General features: G+C 37.9%; 1 protein-coding gene across 14 annotated transcripts in view; it reads right to left on the bottom strand.

The window, feature by feature from the left end:
- PARD3 (par-3 family cell polarity regulator) overlaps window positions 1–21406 on the bottom strand; it is a 453511-nt gene that overhangs the window by 87083 nt on the left and 345022 nt on the right. For all 14 annotated transcript variants that reach the window (XM_030491258.1, XM_030491178.1, XM_030491241.1 and 11 more), the window contains one exon: window positions 12926–13183. In XM_030491258.1, the coding sequence (XP_030347118.1) occupies window positions 12926–13183 (258 nt within the window). The remainder of the gene's footprint in view (window positions 1–12925; window positions 13184–21406) is intronic.

The raw sequence follows: 21406 nt of genomic DNA, 5'->3' as shown, positions 1-21406 counted from the left end.
GAGGGAAAAAAAGGTGGCAAAAGTTTGTCTCTTCTATGGTGCGATGTGGTAACATCTGAGCTATCTTTTGTCTTTGCAGCAGTCTAAACACCGTATCAGAGGTCTCAGCAGCTGCTAATTTACCCTGTTTTGTGACTGAGGAACACACACCAAAATAATTTTTTCCTCTTTCCTTAGCATCTCAAGGGGCACCCTCAAACAGGTACTACAGTTTTCAGCCACTTAATGTCTTTCTGCCCTAGACCCTACTTCATTTAAGAAAACATGGAGGTGATAAAATAAAAAATCAGGTTAAATACCAGGCAATTGTCTTCTCAAACAAGAGCTATAAAAGAAAAAGAGTAGGCTATCTTTCCACATAAAGCTGGTGGACAAACCCCATTTCAAAGTGACTGAATGTGCACTACACAAGTGATGGAACAAACCACAGTAGGAATCAATTCTGTGTTTGGAGGGAGTGAGACCAAGTGACTAACAAGGCCTTTTCTATAACTCAGTAGAAAATGGTTTCTGGAAGAATATCACCAGACACTTCTCACAAGTGTACAGGTGTTAACCTTGGTGCCCTGGCCATGTTCCAGCTCAGGTAATTACCTTTTTCACTTAAATTCTCCTCGCAGACTCTCCTGACTTGTCTCCACTCCCCAGCCCCAATTTATATGCAATTAAACAGCACCAGCATTTCACTGCACAGGTGATTGCTTGTCAGTGCAGGAGGTGCTGAGGGGATCAGGGCATCAGCTGTGGAGTGAAATGGTTGTTATATTGACTACCAGCGCCCCTTAAAGGTTATGAAGTTCTTTAGGGTCCTTGCAAATACACTATATAGATGAAAGACAACCCTGTATAGACCATCCTACGCCTCATCTGTGCTTACGAGGAGGCTGGTTGTTTAGGTTGTTGGGTTTTTTTACTTTTTGTTTTTTGAGCCTGCCTCCCCTTTGTTGCTGCAAGCTCAGCAGGCAGCTTCCTCCCCCCATCACCATCCTGCAGTGCTCGTGATGTCCACAGGAGAAATGCTTCATTTCCGCCTCCCTCTCCTCCAGCGCAGCCCTTCAGCTCTGCAGGAGGCACCCATGTCTCCTAAGGCTCCATTCCTGCAATGCCACAGCACTTGCCATCTGCAAATTTTAGCTCATGAATGAATGTAGGTGAGCAGGACTTTGAGAAATGCTTGGAAGCCTTTGTTTCACAATTCCAGCAAAGTACAGTCCCTCTGAGAGTTATGATCTCTTTTTGTCCAGGAAATTGTGCAGATGAGCTGCAGAACCCCAGTGTTAAGTGAGAAATACTGAAAATCCTTTAGCAGAAGAGAAGCTGTCAGAGCAGCAGGTCCCACATGGCAGCAATCCTGCCCGTGCGGGAGAACAAAGCAATTCTCCACTGGCAAAATAAGAGCAATAGAAAAGCAAGAACTAAGTATGTATAACGAGCACATGCAATCCAACAGCACACACAACTCTGAGTCATTTTTAAAGGTACTTTCAGATGCATCATTTTTGGTGGAGCTGAATGTTGTATGCACAATAGAAGACCTGTGAAATAAAGGAGAAAAGGCAGTTTCTTACACTTCAAGAGGAATGAAGAGTTAGACTTTGTTCTCATGTTTTTCCTTCAAGTTTTGCATAGCGTACTGGCAAAAAGGACAACATATGTATTCAAAATAGCTTCTGAGAAACAAGCCATGTACCTAAGTGTAACTCTGAAATATGGAAATACAAGTGATTTAAGAAAAAAGCCAAGTTTGGCAATCATTCTAGGAAAAGTTCAATGATAACAATGATGTATTATTTTCTAAGGTAATCCTTATTATTTGAAAAATTTCTTTTGATGCCTGAAGAGTTTGAAAAGTTTTTCTTCCTCACCTTCCCCCGCAACACCAGACTCTTCTCAGAGTTGCACAGCTATAGGCTGAAAGTGGACACAAACTGGAGCACAAGAAATTCTGATAAGAGAAGCTTTTGGTTTTCTGTTTTTTTTTTTTTTTAGATAGCATGAAGCTGGTCAAATACTGGAACAGGCACTGAGGGAGCTGAGTGAAATCTGCATCCTCAGAGATATTCAGGATACAATCGCAGCCCTGAGCAACCCGACCTGATCAAAACTACTCTAAGCAGGGGGTTGGACTAGATGAGGTCTGGATGTCACTTCCTCTGGAGTGGAGGAATTTTTAGAGAAGATTTTGGGGTTTTTTATATGAGTACATATAGACAAACATAAACATGCGCACATAAAAATTTTGGCACAGCTAAACACATACATGTATCTGCATCTCATTCTGCACAGGTGTATGTGCTCTACTGAATGTGGGGACACAGTCACACATGACATGCTACATAAATGATGGAGGCATCTGAGTCTGAGAAAGAATATTAAAAAGCGTAAGCATGATCTCCAGTGAAGCAGGATTATTCCTGACACTGAATGCTATCTCAGTTCTACCTATTTTCCTGTTAAATTCTGACATTTTAAACTGCAGTAATTTTAACCACATCAGAATATTGTAACTGATGAAAGCTAATGAAATTCAGTCTGTGTGAACTGTTCAATGTGGCTTAAGAGGACAAACAACAACTTAGCTCTGACCATCTAAGCAAGACGTAGAGGACATTTTTTGAAATTCTAATTAGACTGGATTGAAGAAAATGGCTACAAATAAGGAAAGAAAAAGATGGCCCTGCCCTAGATCACAGTACATGCATAGAGCAGACAACAGTTGCATCCACAGTGTGACATGCTTTTCATGAGTGAAAGACGAGCAAAGGAAAATAAAGATTGTGACAGTTTTCCAGCCACCCACAGAAAAGGATCAGGGTACAGTCCACAGCACTCGGGCTGCTTCAACCCACTATCTTCTGCTGGTGCTAAGTAACCAACCATTGGTTGTTTTAGCACAGTACCTGAATGGAAAGTTTCCTGGATATTACTCTACAGGGTGACTTTCCAAGAAGAAACAAGTTATGAATCTCAACTTAAAATAGTAACGCAAATGCATTTTGGGACTAGAAATTACCAGAGTATGATAATGTAGACAAAACTTAGACGAACAGCCCTACGAAAGTGAACGGAGCAATTTCTTTTAATTGTACATCTTTTCACAAAATGCCTTTGCATAAATTCCCATAATTGCTTTTCTTCATGATCCTCCAAAGATTTAGATAAAAAAACATTACTTACAACACTATTTTAATTCCAAGTTAGTTTTAGATGAACTACAAAGGCCCAACTTAGTGACTCTGCAATGTTGCTGACTGTACCAACTCTCTTAATTTTCCTCTATTATCTCGCTAATATTTTTGCCTCACTTGTCATACATAAAAACATACATATCCATAATTTTTAATATGGCTATTTGAGAATTTACACTCTATCAGATAGAAATTGAAAAAAAGACATTAGTAAAAGCAAATGCATGGAAAATTGCTTTGGCAGAAAAGAAGAGTCTGTCTTAAGTACACTTTTAAAAAAGTTGGATCAATTAGCAATCTGTGAATGTTAGAAACATCTTAACAATGTCTCAAAGATGAAAAAGCATATCACAGAATGAGGAAAGGGGGAAAAATTAAATTATGTCTGCAGTCATAATGAATCAAAGCCCAGAAGGTGGTCTCCAAATCAGCAGGTTTTGATGAAATATTAAGGAAAATTATTATTGATGAAAAATGAAAAAGCTCTTTTTGATTTTAGCAACCTTTAAATCACACTTTGCTAATTAAAATAGCTTCAATGCATCCCTCCATTCCTTGATGGACATTTAGGAACCCTTAGAAATTGATGGGTTAATTCGACAACACTAGCAAATATGCATAGTTTATCTTAAGCAAGCAGACACAGCACAGTTTAAGATTATGTACAAAATAATACATAGCTAAACTTTATCTTTTTTTTTTTAATTTTCCTTTTTATTTTTTTTTTAACACTATAACTACTAACACAATTATGAAGTAATGACAGGCAGCTTCTGCTTGTTTTCTCTGCAGCATACAATATCCAGTAATATATACTACAACTATTAATGAGCCATGAACTATGTCTCAGGAAATAAAACCCGATGCTACTATTTTCTGTCTCCTCTGTTTGCCAGGTCAGAGCCCTCTTAGGACAATTACTCCTACTACCTAGGAGACTTGTTACTGAAGGTACTGCAATCTTCTGCAAATAAATTTCCTTCCCAAAGATAAGTGGAAATGAGAAGTCTGAGGGACACTGAAGTTGTACAGATTCTAATTACTTTTTAAAATGTTGGTAGTAGAAATTCTGCATTCTCTTTTCATCCCAGTTAATACTGTGCTTCCTTTTGAAGGGAAACCTAGGAATGAGGGAAGGCTATAATCGAGATTGAATTGTTGTACACAGAAAACATTTCATTACAGAACGCGATGCAACTCAGGCGTGTCATGCATTATTGTTCTAAACTATGCACAAAAATTAAAATGAAGAAAAATCTGCTCCTTTGTTTTCTCTTTCATAAACTCTTATATCACCATCTAAACTCCAGGCAGATGAAATTACCTATCCATTGCAAATATGTGATCTATTTACTGCAATAACATTTCATATATCCATCATGTAAGAAAGACTTCTATGAATGCATCAGATTGAAAGGCTATTTAAATGTCACTAGTATTTAAGGAATGAGAAAAATTTACGTTAAGTAAACAAGTCTGATGTAAGAACATTTTTCAGAAATACATAATCATATAAAACAGGTCATGCAAGAAACCTTTTAATGTCTCACATCATCTCTTTGAGCCTTAAGAAACAAGATTTCAAACACTTTATAAACCAATTCTTCAACAATATGGTATGAAGTACAAGCCTGCAGTAATATACACTGTTTTCTGAGTGACAAGTGGAAAAGCATTGGTTTTCAACTTTCCAACCAAGAACAAACTGAAATGAGATCTTTTGGCAATTTCTCAGTTTCCAGGGTTGCCGATGTGGTATGTTTCATAAGCACTCATTCAATGAGTTTATAAGATGTTAAAAGGAATTAACCACTACCCCTCAACGTATATGTAGTGATGTTATTTTCCTTCCTAAAATCTACTGCAGAGGATTCCTCCCCACAATTAGACTCCACCACTTCCGCCAGTAACAAACTACTTCAACTGTAAGCAGGATGCTTTTTAAGTCACATAAACAAACAAGACTGGCCATAAGGACAAACAATGTAGTTAAATATAGTTTGTCTCCTCTGTGAAGGAGATTCCATTCATAAAAAATGAACAGAACAAAAATCCCTTCAAATCCTCCAACTTTAGAGGGACATAAATAAAAAAAAAAAAAAAAAAAATTTACTTTTCATCCATTAAACCCATATTAATTTCAAAATCTAACTTCAAATTATATATTTATATTTAGCAAGCAGAGACACAAGATTCAGTGAACACATAGCACTCCTTCTGACCCCTGTGCACCCCTATCCTATAATAAGCAACCTCTAAAATGCAAAACCCCCAGCTTTTTAAATACTTGGAGAAGAGAAGCCTAAATCCTTTACCAAAGAGGAAGAGATAGGTTGACTGGAGGGACATAAAAGATAAGAGGAATCATAAATTTGTATTCCATTTAGAAAAAGCCACATTCAACATCAACAAAAAATTAAACTGATTAAATTATGGTTTCAAGTGCTGCATAACATCAGTTCACAATCCAAATTTCGGTTAGCAGGACTAGCAAAGAACAGATTTTAACAGTTTACACTGGTAGGATCAAAGCACTTCATTTAATGAATGGGAGAGCCTTTGCTTTTTCAGCTTTGTGTACTTAAACACTCCCCATAATTTTCTCAGGATGAAGAACTTCAAATTGTGTTGATGGCATTAGTGGGAAATAAAGATCTGCATGTTACACACTCAGCTGGTTTTTTGGACTGCAATTGCAAACCATACAATAACCAATCTATGTCTGAGACATTGCTTTTCCTAGCTTTTACACCATGTTTTGTTTCATAGTAGGATATATAATTTAAGTCTTCTTTTTTCTTTTTTTTTTTAATTAAATGTTGCCTTCTACCATCTGAAAAAAAAGTAAAGGTTGTTCCTTTTTTAATTTTCTCCAAGCAACAAAATGCCCAGCTGATCTAGATGTGTGTGCAAATTACACTAATATAGCAATGAAAAATACTATACACAACTCAGTTACAATGTATTTAAAATTCTAACAGATATTATACCCTTACAGGTTTTGATCTACTCATTGTAAGTATAGCCTTTCATCATAAGCAAGTAGCTGCACTTAAAGAATTGAAGATCACAAAACTAAATAGATACTTCTAATTTCCAGCAAAGGGATCTTTGTTGGGAGTTGCTCAGAATAGTGGCACTAATGGCAGGTTCAGGCGGGCCCCACTTCACCCACTTGTTTTGTAACCCAGAACAGGAAGTTCATCTCTCTCTTATCTTTCTATGCATTTTCCCACTGCGACCATTTGTAGAGATACTAAATCGGGCTGCTTTTGTAAAAACAAACAAATAGCTGTCACACTTCAGATTACACAGCAAGCTGACTGGAGGAGAGAGGAAGCAAAACCATCAGGGTTTAAGTGAGGCTGCGGCTGTGGTAAATGAAGAAAGACATGGTTCTCACAACAGTATCAGTGCTTGGTATCTATTCAGAAAGAAACCAGGACTTTCAAGTAATTAAAATGGAAGACCTGAATAGAGTTCACTGTAAGTCTGCCATTTATTCCATCAAAGTGGTAACCCAAACAGGAGAGTGCAATTGCATACTTTCACAATAGGGAGCCTATATAAATCCTCATGAATTTATATTAAAACTTGTCTTATATTCTATCAAGATGGAAGAACAAAAGAAAACAACCAACCTAAGATAATAAAATGCCAATGCTAATAGTGTCTATTGGGTTCTAAATATACAGGTCTATGAGAGACCAACCTAGTTTTTAGGCAGTCCTGGGGGCAAGGATTACTGGCTTATAGGATGAAGGGTAGAAGAACAAAAAACCCCAATGTGTTAGAGCTAAAGTGAAATTAAACCCCATGAAGAGTGTGTCACAGAGGCTCTAACTAATCCTTCTCCAGGTTATCACAGACAGAGGAGGAAAAATACTACAACAACTTCCAAGTATTATTTTCAGTTTTACATGTTAGAGAACTGCAAATAGCTCATTAACCCACTGCTCACCAGCGGCTTGTCTTGGAAAGTCTGTTTGATTGTCTCATAATGGCATATGTGGCATTCTCTAGGCCAGGAAAGTCCTTCCAGAAGCCAAATTCTCACAGGAATGAAGCTCTGTTATGCCACAAAATGGTGACACTCACTGGAAGATAATAGTTTAAATCAAATTACTATCGATTTCTGAAATGTTACTGATTATTTAAGGAGCATGGAAAACAAACAGGTCCCTGTTCTGAAATGCTTACAACCTGATGGAGTATTTACAGCATTATTTACCCATAAGAGTGGTACCTTCCCCGGGTAGCATGTCATCCGTAGGGATCTGACAGCAGAGGGTGATTGATAAACAGTGAAGAACAAGGGATCCAAGCATAGGGAAACACTCCACATCAGTGAAGTAAACTGAGGTAGGAGGGAAGAGCTTACTGATAATCTTTCTTACTCAGTCTAGGTTGTTAACCTTCTGCACAGCTCTGCAAGTTTTAACATTGGTTAGATGGTTTTCAGTGCAATGGCCCTTCTCTTCGTGAAAGTGCTGAACATTCTGAGTAATAATTCTTATTTCCATCTCTGGTGGGCCTGGCAGTAAGCTCAGATTCCTATGAGACAGACTTGAGAACACTTTTGTGACTGACACCACTAATAAAGAAGTTTAATATAGCTGCACAAGCACCTTGGTTTTTTAACAAATATTTATCCAGGCATGGCAATATATTACTTCATAGCTTCCATGACCCATTCTGCTATTGCTAAGAATTATTTTACACACACTAGAAAGACAGGGTCTGCTTATTTAACTTTTTACATATTCCTATATTATGAGTGTTTCTTTCCAGCTTCCAGGATTCATTACTCTTGTGCCAATTTAGGCACAAAGATCCTACTGAGTGAATAGAAGTTAACATCTTAATAAAATGTTTTCCCTTTTTTTTTGGAAGAGCAGCAGCAAAGTATGTGGTCTGGCCTTAAGAACAGCATCTTGCCTCTTTGCACTGAACAGATGACAGTTAAAGCAAGTGGGGTTATTTTCAGTTCCCAAATATTCCTTTGACATAACTTGATTCCACTTCTGATAGAAAAGAAACCAGTTCATAAAGGTCTCCCTTCTAAAATGAACATTTTTTCTTTTTAATGGCAAAATGCATGCAAAAAGCATATGATTATGGTATTTATGTTTCCATTAAAATGTCCTCAGCAAGCTGGAGGAGTCTAACCTACTATTTTCAAGCTATTTAGATTTACAGCAGCACAGTGCCTATTTTATTTCAATTATATTTCAGGATAATGCACTCTTCGTGGGAAATGATTACAGAGTGACAGCCAGTAAACGTCCATTAGGAGTTGTCTTTCTACATGCTGCTTAGCTATGGGTGTCAGGTGATTGCTATAAAACCCCGTTGTATAGCATCATTGTCATCTACATGAAAAACACTATTGATCAGTCATGCAGCATCTCTTCTGTACGATGGAAAACATACTAGAGACATTTTTCAGCTAAGTCAAAAGCTTTATTCACAAGAACACAGTTCTCAAGACACTTCTTTCCTGAACTGTAAAATAAACATAGATTATACATTCCACCTCAATTTCACTCTGCTGATGCCTAACATAAGAAGTAAAAAATTTCTTAGCAGTCTGTCTCTGTAAGCTATCAATACATAGGATGGAGCTAACATCACAAGGGCAGATGACGTATATGCAGCTATACTGGTCACCAGTATTTATTGCTGGAGCTCCGTTTCTTCTGAGCAATAAACTCCTCCTCTGTTAAAAAAGGGAATCTGCTTTAATTCTCCAGGATCAAGAACAAAAACCAACTTTTCTGTGTGTATGTGTGCTACTGGAGAGACTTACTGGTGTAACTTGAATATAAATTATTTCAAGATTCACAGGAGCTACTCACATGCATAGACTATGTAGGAAGCCCAAAATAAAGATCCTCCCGTATTTCAACTACATATTTAACAGACACTATCACAGAAAAACCAAACCAAACAAACACATCCCTGCAAAGCACACCAATATCCATGAATGATTTAACTCTGATAAAACATAAATCGGCATTAAAGCAATTCTAAGACAGATTCAAGTCCTGTAAGGATATTTTAGAGTAAAATTTGCTATTTAGAAGTGTGGGGTTTTTAATAGCCATCGTCGGTAAGATGGATAAAGCAATGTCATTTACACACATACAGATGTGTGATTTTCCAAAGTGTAAGTTAACATCTCTTTCTTGTTTGCTGTATTTTGGCATTATACAATCCAGTTTCTAATAGAGAGAAACAGACCATGTTTTTCTTACTGTTTTGTACTATCTGTCTACAATTGCAGTGCTTGGAATACATGCAAACATAAAATACATCCAAGAAGGAGAATGAAGAAACAGGCCTGTTTTTAACACTGGTTTCAAGTTAGGTTATAAAATACTGGGAGGATCTCTGCCTGACAACTTGACAGTACCATCATTTGTTGAAGCACTATAATAGTTATCCTCATAATATCCTTAAACTTGCAAAAAATTAAATAAAATTGTCCATTATTCTGATGAACAGTTTACATACTTGTCCTCCACTTTGTTATCATTTGTATGCCATGACACAGTTAGTTAAACTTACATCAGTTGGTGGCCTGTGTTGACGAAAATAAGAGAGAAGTTGAAGGAATATTAAAGAAAAACAAACCCTGACAAGGCCTCACACACAGGCACAGTAATTCTCTTGCAAGCTAAGGAAAAAATTGTCATAAGAGTACAGCAATGGTATGCAAACTATTATGGGACATTTTGTTATAAGCTTCTTTATAAGAGACTTTTAAATAACCTTTTGGACATACTTAAATGTCAAATTTTGTTTGGCACTAAGCACCAAACTTTAATAGAAATAACATTTCCCATATAAACAATGCTGCTTTTAATATGAATGTGCTAAAGATTTGAGACAGCCTGGTTGTTACCAGCTCCTGGCAGTTCAGCACAAGAGTAATGCGCTGTGAGTGATTTCCCTTCCCATCCCATAAAGGCTGGAAGCGACTGTTTCTATTTAGGTAACTTCTGAAACATCCAGACGAAAGGAAAGGATGACAGGGCAAAGGGGAAAAACACACTGAAAATAATGCTCACCAGAGGTGAACATAAATGTAAACAATATTTTAAGGATGCAGAACTGCAACCACCTGTTGGAGAGCAAGAAACAAGTTGCAGTGCACAAAGGGTGAGGAGTCAGGTATCCTACAGTCGGGGAGACAACACAGTTAACAAGCACCTCGGGCCACAACTATTTTTTAAAATTATGATCAGATGATACTTTCTTAATACATCTAAGATAAAGCCTGTAAAACACAGAGCAGCCTTGAGAAGATGGCTTAGCTGCAATCCAGGCTCTCCTGCTGACCATTACATATGTTTAAGCTCACAGGTGTACTTCACACACCTCAAGGAAGACTGAAAGCTGCTCCCTCACAGCTGTTATATCTCCTCTGTGCCCAGCTAGCTAATCTTTAAGGCCCCTTCCAACCCAAACTATTCTGTGATTCCACGACATGCTCTGTCAGCAGTGGGCTTGACTTCTGGAGAGTTAAATTTGAGCCTGAAATTGTGCAAGCGGCTGCAATGTTCCCAAAAAGCTCTCCTGGAGCTGGATTCACCAGCTCCACAGTTTGGCTGTTAATAAAGGTGTGAGGAGACAGGGAAGAAAAACCCATACACCAGATCCTTGAACAGGTACTTCACATTTACGGCAAACAACAATCATTTTCCATCTGAAATTGCCTATTTCTTTCCAGATAATTCTTGCTGAATGTGTCTCCTCTTTATCATGGGACTGGGGGGGGGGCTTTTCTTGCCTCAGTTCTAGTCCCTGACTCGCATCTTCTCTCTCTGCTCAAGCCCATTGTGTGTGCTGGGCCTTCCTTTTTGTTACAGTGTGATCCAGCTGTGAGAGACGGACCCTTCTGTGCTCCAGGAGCAGCCTGAAAGTACAAAACCACCACACTGCTCTTCAGTCCTACCCATGTGATTAACATCAGATTCTCCCAGTACTCCGTTATCTTCAGTTCAACTCACTCTCTCCCAGCTCTTTTATCAGCAATCACACAGAGTTAGCTAGGTCACGCAGGTCTTACATTTCACCGTGCCAGGTTTGCATCAAAGAACTTTTTTTTTGTTGATGTGACATTGGTGCCATTCAACTCCAGCATGAAACACTGCCTTTGGTCTAACAAAACCAGCCATGAAAGTCACCACATGGCAGCCATATCCAATGAAGCTATCTTGATTTCCAAAGGCACAAAAGTGCTTAAATGTCAGGCACCAGGGCATACCAGCGCCACTCAATATAAGGCTAAGGAACAGAAAATTTTAAGGGCACAGATGAAGCCATTGTCTTTTAAAATTATTTTGCTTCCTTCACTGAAATAATGTAGTTATCCACAAAATAGAAGTTATTTTTATTTAATATGGAAAGTGGACCTTTTACATACTGCAAAACAAGAGGACAGTGTGATTGAGAAAATAAAAAGGCAGGTGCGCTACTGAATTTTAGTAAAAATTTACGCATTCAACAATGCAAATGAGATTTCATTATTTGTCATGTTAGAAGATATATTTTTACCCACATTATGCAACAGAACTTTTCAAAATTGATCTAGCAGAGGGTTAAATACACTATTTTCGGTCCTCAATTAGAAAGAGTTTTAGACAACTGAACTCTGCATGACCACAACTTTTCTTAAGACCAAATACAAATGACTCCATTACTACCTAGAACAATATGCAAGATGAATGCCAGTCCTCCTGTAGAGCTAGAAAGATCTTAAACACCGTAACCAAAGACACTGCTCTGCTGGTTTAACTGGAAGTCCACTATTTTCCTTATGGAAAGAAGGGGGTATAAAACAAAACAATGAATGGTTTTACTATGAGTTAAATTAATAACCTCTGAATGAGTTAGCGATACCTCCTGCACTAGGATTTTAATGTTAGTTTTTGTAAAGCTGAGAAAATGCAGAACTACAAGTTCATAGATGTAAGCCAAGAAAACAGATGTATTTTCATTGTTAAAGTACAAAAAACCTGTGAATTTTGCCTTTGGTTATTTCTACTTTATGTTAGTTTATATGCCTGTTTTAGCTTCAGGTTTTCAAATGAACTCAAAATTCCATCAACAGAAACCATAATTTTGCCCAATTTCAGCATAAAACCAAGCATGACACAGTTCAGAAAGTGCAGCCACAGGAAGAGTATAACTTACAAGCTAAAGCCTGAGAAGAGAAAGTAATTCATGAGTCAAGCTTGGAGTTTACTCACTTTGTCTATATTTAATCAAAATACTCAACCTGTTAGACTGAAGTTCAGCACTACAGTAGGACTAGAATTCAGGTAAGTTTTCACCGTCTTTTGCTATAACAACAAGAACTTTCTAAATATTTTGTAACTGTTGTGAATAGGTTGGCAGTGTTGTATTTCACAAATATATCAGTTAGAGGTCTGATAAATAAACCAGATGACATTACAATTTGAATTTAATCTGAATGGTACTAAACAGTGACTCCAAAATTCCTGTAGAATGAGAAGAAAAGAAGTTGCTCTGCAGAAAATAACTTTCATGTCCCATTCTGTTACAGTTTGGTTTGTGTGAGCTCAATACTTTTCTACATAAAGGCTTTTAAAAAGCCATTAATAAAAAAGCAGTTCTGACTTTCCAATTGATGTGCAGTCATCTCCCATGACAAAAGCATTACAAGGGTAGATTTTGAAAGAGCATATTGATTGATGTGTGGTGCCTACCTGTCTACAGGTGAAGACTTTGAATTCCGTGGTTTCTTTACTTGGGCGTACAAGGCTTCCACTGTCTGCCCTTCCCTTGGGCTCTGTGGTCGGGTGTTCAGCATTATCATGCCGCTATTTGAAGAAGAGTCATAGGAAGCAATCCCAGCGTACATTGGGTCCACGTCACAGCCAAACGTCCGGTTAAAATCCTGTATCTCTGCATAGTCACGTTCACGAGCTTGTCTCTCTCGAAATTCCCGAGTTTTTGCTTGAATTCTGAAAAATTAAAAGCAGGCTGAAACTAATGTTTCCCCCCCTGCCCCCAACACTTTGAAAGCAGCAGTTAACAGACACTTTTGGGAGCCCATCTTAATAAAAACCACTGAAGTATTTCCAGTTTCAGTTTGTCAGGGAGTCTCAGGTTTATGTTGGCTATTGAAGCCTGGATCGAAGCAACACTGTTCTTTAAGGGCGAAGTCTGATTATCCACTTTTGTTTCATTATTAAGTTAAATAATGACTAGCCATAGCTGCTGGTAAACCATTTACCTGTTTTTTCATGCATCTTAGTATGCCTGTGCTATTACCTGCCCTGTCTAGACACCATACATATTGCCTTGTACTCCATCAAAACCTATCAGATTTAACGCCTGTATTTAGAGAGGAATTGTAATGTACTCTCTTGGCCCAATACTTCAAAAATCATACTTCTTCCAGACTTGAAAAACTTCATACGGGTAGGGGACACACATATATATTTATGTATGCATACATGCAGCAAACAGCAGAAGTAGATTCTGTGTGAATCATTGAAAATGTGCATGTTTTGTTTAAAATGTAAACAAACTGAACCTGGCATCTCTCAAAAGTAGACAGTTTTTTCTCATAAAGTAACAACATGTGCCTTATGTTAAAGTTACAAATGAAAGGTGATGCTGTACTGGGGATTTTTATCTAGGTACGCTTGTTTAGCTGTATGATAGAAAGTAACAAATAAAATCAGATGACATTCAGGAATCTGACAAACACAAATTGAGTGCAGGTCATATTTTCAAAAGCACACAAAGCTATTACTAAAATTTAATCTGGGCTTCAAAGTTTCTTTGTCATTGTAGAAAATTTGATGTATCACACATACATGCACAGTGAACTGAAAAAAAAACCAACCCCCCCAACATTGTCTCCCCAGACCAATTTAATGCTCTGTCATCATTGCAAAATGAAGCACTCAGATGTCTCCTCCCTTCCATTAGTAAAATGTGCTCTTTTTTCATCTAATACAGCCATGGCTACACAGAGCGACAACATCCATCCATTCGGACTACAGCTCTGTGCACCTCTGTTACATGACATTTCCAAAGAGCTTGTTCACCAACTTTTAGCAAGAGCAGACTACTCTAAGCCTTGTCTCCTTTGAAAATAGAAAAGCCTTAAAGTTAGGTAACTGACATTTTCACAAATTTTAAATTTAGTCTCATTCAAGATTAATCTTTGCAGAAAGAAAAGGGGATACACAAATAGTGGGATTCAGGCTGCAGACAAAACCATCAGAATTTAGGTGCCTGCAGTATGGGAGGTCATGCCAGCTACATGTGCATGCTCCCTGTACAGTCTGGGGAACTGTAAGTCAGCAGACTCCACAATCACAGAGCTGCCGTGTTAGTTGGTGTCCTAGCATGAGAAGAGTCACTCCATAGACACTTTTGATGCTGTATAAGTCTTCCTTGGGAGCTTGGATACCCAGCGTTGATTCAGCTGCTCAGACATAAGCAGCTATGGCCACCTGACATCCTCAGGTAATCCTGCTAGACCTCCAGCTGCTGCGCAAGAAGGACCCCTGTAGGTCCTTATCACGTCTGCCAGGCCCATGCTGACATCTCAGAGCCTGTGATAACTCAAATGACACAAGACATCCGTGTTCAAGCATGTGAATACAGCCCTGAACTGGCACGTGAACATCTAAATTTAAGTGTCTTCATCAGATTGAGTCCCAAGCAAATTGTTCTTTCTATGCTACAGATCACTGTAAAAAAAGAAGAGGTGAAGTGATAGGCAGTCCTTTTTCCCTCCCAAATCTTGCAAGTATTGACCAAGGATACTGATCTGGGATACATTTGACTGGATAAATTCCATTCAACAGTCAGTACCACCTACATTGACGGCTCAGTGATTCATTTACATGCTCTAAGTTATACCTGAGCATAATCCCTCTTTTTATGTCTACTACCACTGTCTTTTGCACCACTCTTACTCATATTCAGTCACAGTGGAAAGAAAAACAGACACACACACACACACACAAAAAGGCAAATAGAAGAAATCTGAGAAAGTTTAACTTAAACATAGATTTTTAATTTTTAATTTTGCAAATAAAAAATATTTTATTTCTTGGCTGCTTTTTATTTTAATAGGGAAAAAATGGAAATGAAAACTGTAACACTGTTCAGCTTACAGCATGTTCCTCTGCAATTTCAGCACATCAAACTGGAATTTCTTTTGTTTAATTTACAGTGAAGAAGGACTCAAGTTTAAATCCAAATCCCATTTCAAGATTAAACTGTTTCTTCATGCTTATTTTTAAAATAAAAATGTAACTTTTACATTGTCCTATATTCCAAAGCTGCAATTCAGAAATGTTACAATCTTAACCACTTAGGTATCTATGCAGAAGGAAAAACAGGCCTGAAAATGACCTGTGGTTGTCGATTCCTCACTTCCAGTTTGTAGTTCTGTTGTCATGGTTTAACCTCAGCCAGCAACTAAGTATCACACAGCTGATTACTCACTCCCCCCACCTGCAGTGGGATGGGAAGCAGAATCAGAAAAAGTGAAACCCATGGAGTGAGAAAAGAACACTTTAATAATTGAAATAAAATATACTACTACTAGTATTAATTGTAATGAAAAGGGAGATAATAAAAAGAGCAAGAGAAATAGAAGTCAAGAAAAAAACCAAGTGACGCACAGTACAATTGCTCACCACCCATTGACTGATACCCAGCCCATCCCCAGACAGCAATTGGCCCCTCCTGGCCAACTCCCCCCAGTTTATATGCTGAGCATGATGCCATATTGTATGGAATATCCATTGGGTCACTTGGGGTCAGCTGTCCTGGTTGTGTCTCCTCATAGCTTCTTGTGCCCCTCCAGCCTTCTTGCCAGCAGGGCATGAGAAGCTGAAAAGTCCTTGACTTAATATAAATATTACTTAGCATCAACAAAAAACATCAGTGTGCTATCAACATTATTCTCAGACTAAATCCAAAATACAGGACTGTACTAGCTACTAGGAAGAAAACTGACTCTACCCCAGCTGAAACCAGGACACCTGTATTAAATACAGGTGGACGATTGCATTTGTCTGTTGATACTTGTCCTCTGAATGGGAGAAGCAAAGGAAATCAGAAATTTCCTCGACATTGGTAGATTTAATTTTAATTGCAACAGACAATGTATCATCAGATGCTGGAACACTGACTGACACCAATTAAGGAAAAAAAAATTCATATATTTTAGATGACCAAAATTTCAGAGTATGAAATCTGATGGTACAGCAATAACGTGGCACAGAGTAATTCAGTCAGAAGAAAGCACTGTCATCTGAAGTCCTCACAAAACAGAATTACTGGGTGGTAATTGGTGATATGGCCTCAGTGTTACAGTGACAGCTATGAGAGATGCCACTGAACTTATCTAACTTCTGACCATCACATCACTTTCCTCAGGTGTAAACAGGAGTGTCCCCCATTTCATGTTTACCAATTTTTCTCATGTATCTGCTTTCAGCTATTTAAGATGTTTGGGTGCAGCAACATTTGTAGCAAAAACGTTAAGATTTTTCTGTGTATGGTTCAATGAGGGCTACCTATTACTGCTCAAGTGGGAAAGAACTGATTGTTGAAGTGTTGTGCAAGTAATTATGTTCATACCCACCAGGAAAATTTTTAGAATATTTTCTACAATTGCTAATACAGTGTGTTAATACACATATGTAGTAGTAAAAAATAGACTCTAAACTCATTATAAATCTTCATGCTAATTATAACCAAAGTACCCAGTAACCATTTGCAGTAACATTTAACAAAGAATAACCCTAAAGTGAAACTTGTATCTGACTATACTGACACTCAAAATGTCCTGATTTTTTTCTTTTAATTATTTTTTCATGCTTTAAGTTTAAACCACTGTGCAAGTCCTATCACTTTTACAATCCAAAAGTATAGGTATTGTGATTACTTAAAATATTTTTGAATGTTGTTTAAAATACAGCTTCGTTTTTGCTGTCTCCAGGACACACTGCATTTAAACATTATGTCTCCAAACCCAAAGGAACCAAATGACCATGGAAAAATACATAGACATATTCTTGAAAAGAATAATAGCTATCAGCTGAATATTGCATTATCCCTTTTGCAGTTATATTAGTTTTTAACTCTGAATATATTTTCATATGAGAACCTAAACTTAATGCGATGTTATTTTTTTCTGTTGACCTTCCACCTTGTGGGTGTGTGTATACGCATGATATGGCCCAAACTATTTGTCAGCATATACTGCATTAAGTATACATATGGGAAATGCCAGTGAAGACTATTGTGGAAAAGATTAACATTATTATGTAAACAACACAGACAAGAACCTGGAATTTGCTCTGTACTTCAGCTGTAATCAGCAATGATCCCACTATTGAAATCTGGAGAAGTGTTTGACTACAGTGCTTGGTTTCACAATGGGGATATGTGCATTAAGTTGTCTTGACTGAATTGTATTCATTCATGACATGGCACAATAAAAATGCATATGTCTGAAATTTCAGATCAGCTAATTTTGAGGATTTATGGCCTTCCTACAGATTTTGTATGGGTTTAACAATAACAATGATAATAATAATGCTAAGCATTCACATAACTCTTTTCATCTTCAAAGAATTTTGCAAAAACTGCTAAACAATTTTGCACTGTTTAAATGAAACTGAACTTTTGAAAATACAAAAGCTACCCCAAGAAGTTTCTAAATCCTTTTTGCTGAAATGTTAATACTGAAAATGTCAACAATGTACTGTCATGCTTTGGAATTATAATGTTCAGTAAAGTATAAACTATCCTCAGACATTTGTGTGCCATTCAATTCAAAAGCTAATGATAACTGCTTCAAATGACAATATTGTTAGCTGCAGAACTTCCTGTAATTGTTAAAAGAGCTTTTCATTGCAAACTAATCCAGTAATGATAGACATACCCATCGTATAGCAATTCCTATGCACATGAAACGGTCACAAAAGTAACAGAAAACCTTACATGCTGCTGTCCCCAGCAAACAGCAGCCACCTCATTCCCTTCTTCAAAACACTGTGAGATTCAGCTTTCAGATGAAGGCAACTACCATTTTAGACATGCAAATGTAGGTGTCGACATATGTTTTGGGCTCCCAGAAGAACTGGTCAAGATTCAGTAGTATCAGGCAGCTGCCCACAGGGTCTAGAGAACAATTGAGTTGAACATTTGTAACATGGCCATTTTAAGGTGAAGCTAAACCCTTCTCCAGGCTCTACCAACTGTGTTGAGTCCCCCTCCCTTGACCAAAAAGGGCAATAAGCCATGCAGCTCTTATGTGGATCCTAAATGATCATATTAGTCTGAGAGCTCAATCCCACCCTGAGCTAAATGTCTATACAGCAGTTCTGCCTGATCTAAACTTCAACTTTTTTCAGCAACAGAAAATTAAAATCTTTGGTGCTGGCAGAGCTGTTGTGAGTAAAAGTGAATAAGCAAATTTGCAAAGAAGAGAAACAACCCTAATTTCATGTAGTGTTAGGAGTGAAATTATAAACATATTCCCAGTCCCCTGAGAGCTTCAGTCTCCTTCATGGGATTTCTTCATATTAGTGATTTAGATCCTTGCAAAAAGTCACCTACTTATCTTAATTGATGAACATAACATGGGAAGGATATTCATGGCTAGTAGATTATATTTGCCATTGCAATGGCAGCAATGTCCTCCCCTAAGAGCTGAAACAAAGTTGGCTGCTGCTTCTGGTGAACAATTGCTTGGTCAATTCAATTAATCCTGCTGCTGCTGCCAGGATTCAGCTATTGCCCAAGTGATAATCCACAACCTCATCTTTTCCACTGAGGCTCACTCATTTACAAAATCAGTATTGAACGCTTGCAGTTCCACATATGTGAGATGGCTGACAATGTTTATTAAGGATAGAAACAGCATTGTGTAAGGACAGAAGCTAAATGACAAGCCATTCACCACTGCCAGTTCTCAGTTATTCTGCCATCAGACTGGCATGCGCTGGGATGATGGATTGAAAACAGAGAAAAACAATGACACGTTTATAAAGCCAGCCAGCTTGTTTAAGTTAGCCAGACAGGGTGAACACATTCAGCCCAATTTTTGCCAGATATTGTTTCTTATAAAAGAGGTCAGAAGGTGAGTTGGCCAGTAGCCAAATCTTGACAAATTTGTCCCCTCCTCCTTTGCTAGTGAAAAATACCTTGCAGGCACAGTGTGCCAGCAACTAAGCCAGGTCTTGCTGTTCCTCCTCCCCCTCTCCTTGACTGCCTTCAGGGCTTTAATGGCCCTTTTTCTAATTTTTGGCAATCAAGTCAATATGGGAGTTTGTCCTCTCCTGCATTTTTCTTTGACCTTTGTCTGGATTCAAGCAGAATTTTTCTGACAACTACTCTTCTAATGAGGGTACCTTGATTATAGGCATTATTGTGATTTCCCTCTGAACCAGCATATGACACTTAGCTTTTCTTATCATGATTAGACCTAGTCCGTTATCAGAGTTATAACCACCTCTCAGCAAAGCCATCTGCTTTCCTGGGAAAACTATTCTAAAGAATCACTGTGGGCAATGGATAATCATGGGCAGCAACAGCGGTAGCTTATAAAAAAGAAAGACACCTCCTCTTCCTCATTTCCTCCCTCATTTCATACAAAACTTTGGCATATTAAAAAAAAAAAAAGTTAATACTTCTATGTAAATATATTTTTTTAAATTGAAAGGCTGAGACCAGCTTTTTCCCGATCATGAAAAGAAAAATATTAATATTTCTGCCTTATCTCCTGTGTACATACATGTGTGGCCAGCTGGCTGAAATATGACTGTCCTCTGATCTCAGACACATGAAGAAACACATACAAAATGTGGTCAGTTTGCTATGGATAAGAACAAGCATAAAGAGACAAAATACGAAAGGCACAATCTGAAAGAAAAGTAGCAGGGAGCTTTAAAGACAACAATAAATCATTGCGTAATTGCATTAGCAGTAAAAGGAAGAGCAAAGAAAAGGTTGCTCCCCTGCTCAGTAGTGAGGGAATGATATTGACAGATGATGCTGAGGACACCTAAGGCTTAATGGTCTTTTTTCTTTGCATCTGTCTTGGTTGATTGCAGCAGGTGGCTGGCACAATTGATAACTGCCACCAATAACACAAAGATCTCCAATCTAACAGCAAAAGAAGTAGCAAGAAACTAGTTAAGCTAGTTGAACTTCATCCAACACACACAATTGTCTGAGGTTGTGTTAGACCTTTTTCAGTAACCAGGAGAACTTGTTAGGGGTAGTTGAAATACTGGAAAGATAGAAAAAGTCAAACATCCCTCAGAGGAGGAGGAAAATTACACTCATCAGTCTAACTTCAATCCCCTTTGAAACAAACTACTGGTAAGCACAGAGAAGATAATGGGACGAGCAGCAGCCACATAGATTTGTCAAAAACAGATATGGTCAAGTCAACAAGATTTCCTTCTACAACACAGTAAACGGCCATGTAAACAGAGCAGAAACAGTACATCCCAGGCTAAGAAAAACAGGTACAGGATGGCTGCAACAGGTTGAACCAGGCACTTCATACTGAGTATCTAGAGAGTAACTCTCAGCAATTCATAGTCATGATAGATGGATTGATCAAGATATTTTCTACATGGATGTCTCTCTGAATTTACCCAGGGTTTTTCTATTTAATCTGCAGAAAACTCTGAAGGATTAACATTTCAAATGTTCTTGAAAAATAGAGTAGACTTCAAAAATAAGATTAACTTCAATAATAGCAACTGGAAAGTAATTTACATAGTTGGAATTATTAAGCACAAAATTAAAAGTAGGGGAAAATCAAATAAGTTGCTTTTTCAGGAATGGATCTGGATGTTCTACTGGATAACAGATACAAGTCAGCAATGTCAAGCTGTTGGGGAAAAGAAAAAGACAGTGGGGACATAACAGCAGTCTCCTGATACATAAGGAGGAAAAGAATAATGTTTTCCATCTCTAATATATGTACTAGGTATTTAAACTGGAGCAAGAATAATTGAGACTAGATACTGTGGGCAGGGGAACTTTCTAATGAAATATAGCAGCAAAGATTGCTAAGGGAAGTTGTAGCGTGTATGTCATTGTGAACTGAAAAAAAATCGGGATAAAACAAACATCTTTCAGGAATGACATACCCAGGAGATCCTACCTTGGAAAAGTGATGTGATAGT

Source organism: Strigops habroptila, chromosome 1 (assembly GCF_004027225.2).
Source record: "Strigops habroptila isolate Jane chromosome 1, bStrHab1.2.pri, whole genome shotgun sequence".
Classification (NCBI taxonomy): Eukaryota; Metazoa; Chordata; class Aves; order Psittaciformes; family Psittacidae; genus Strigops; species Strigops habroptila.
This window is presented reverse-complemented; position numbering and strand designations above follow the sequence as displayed.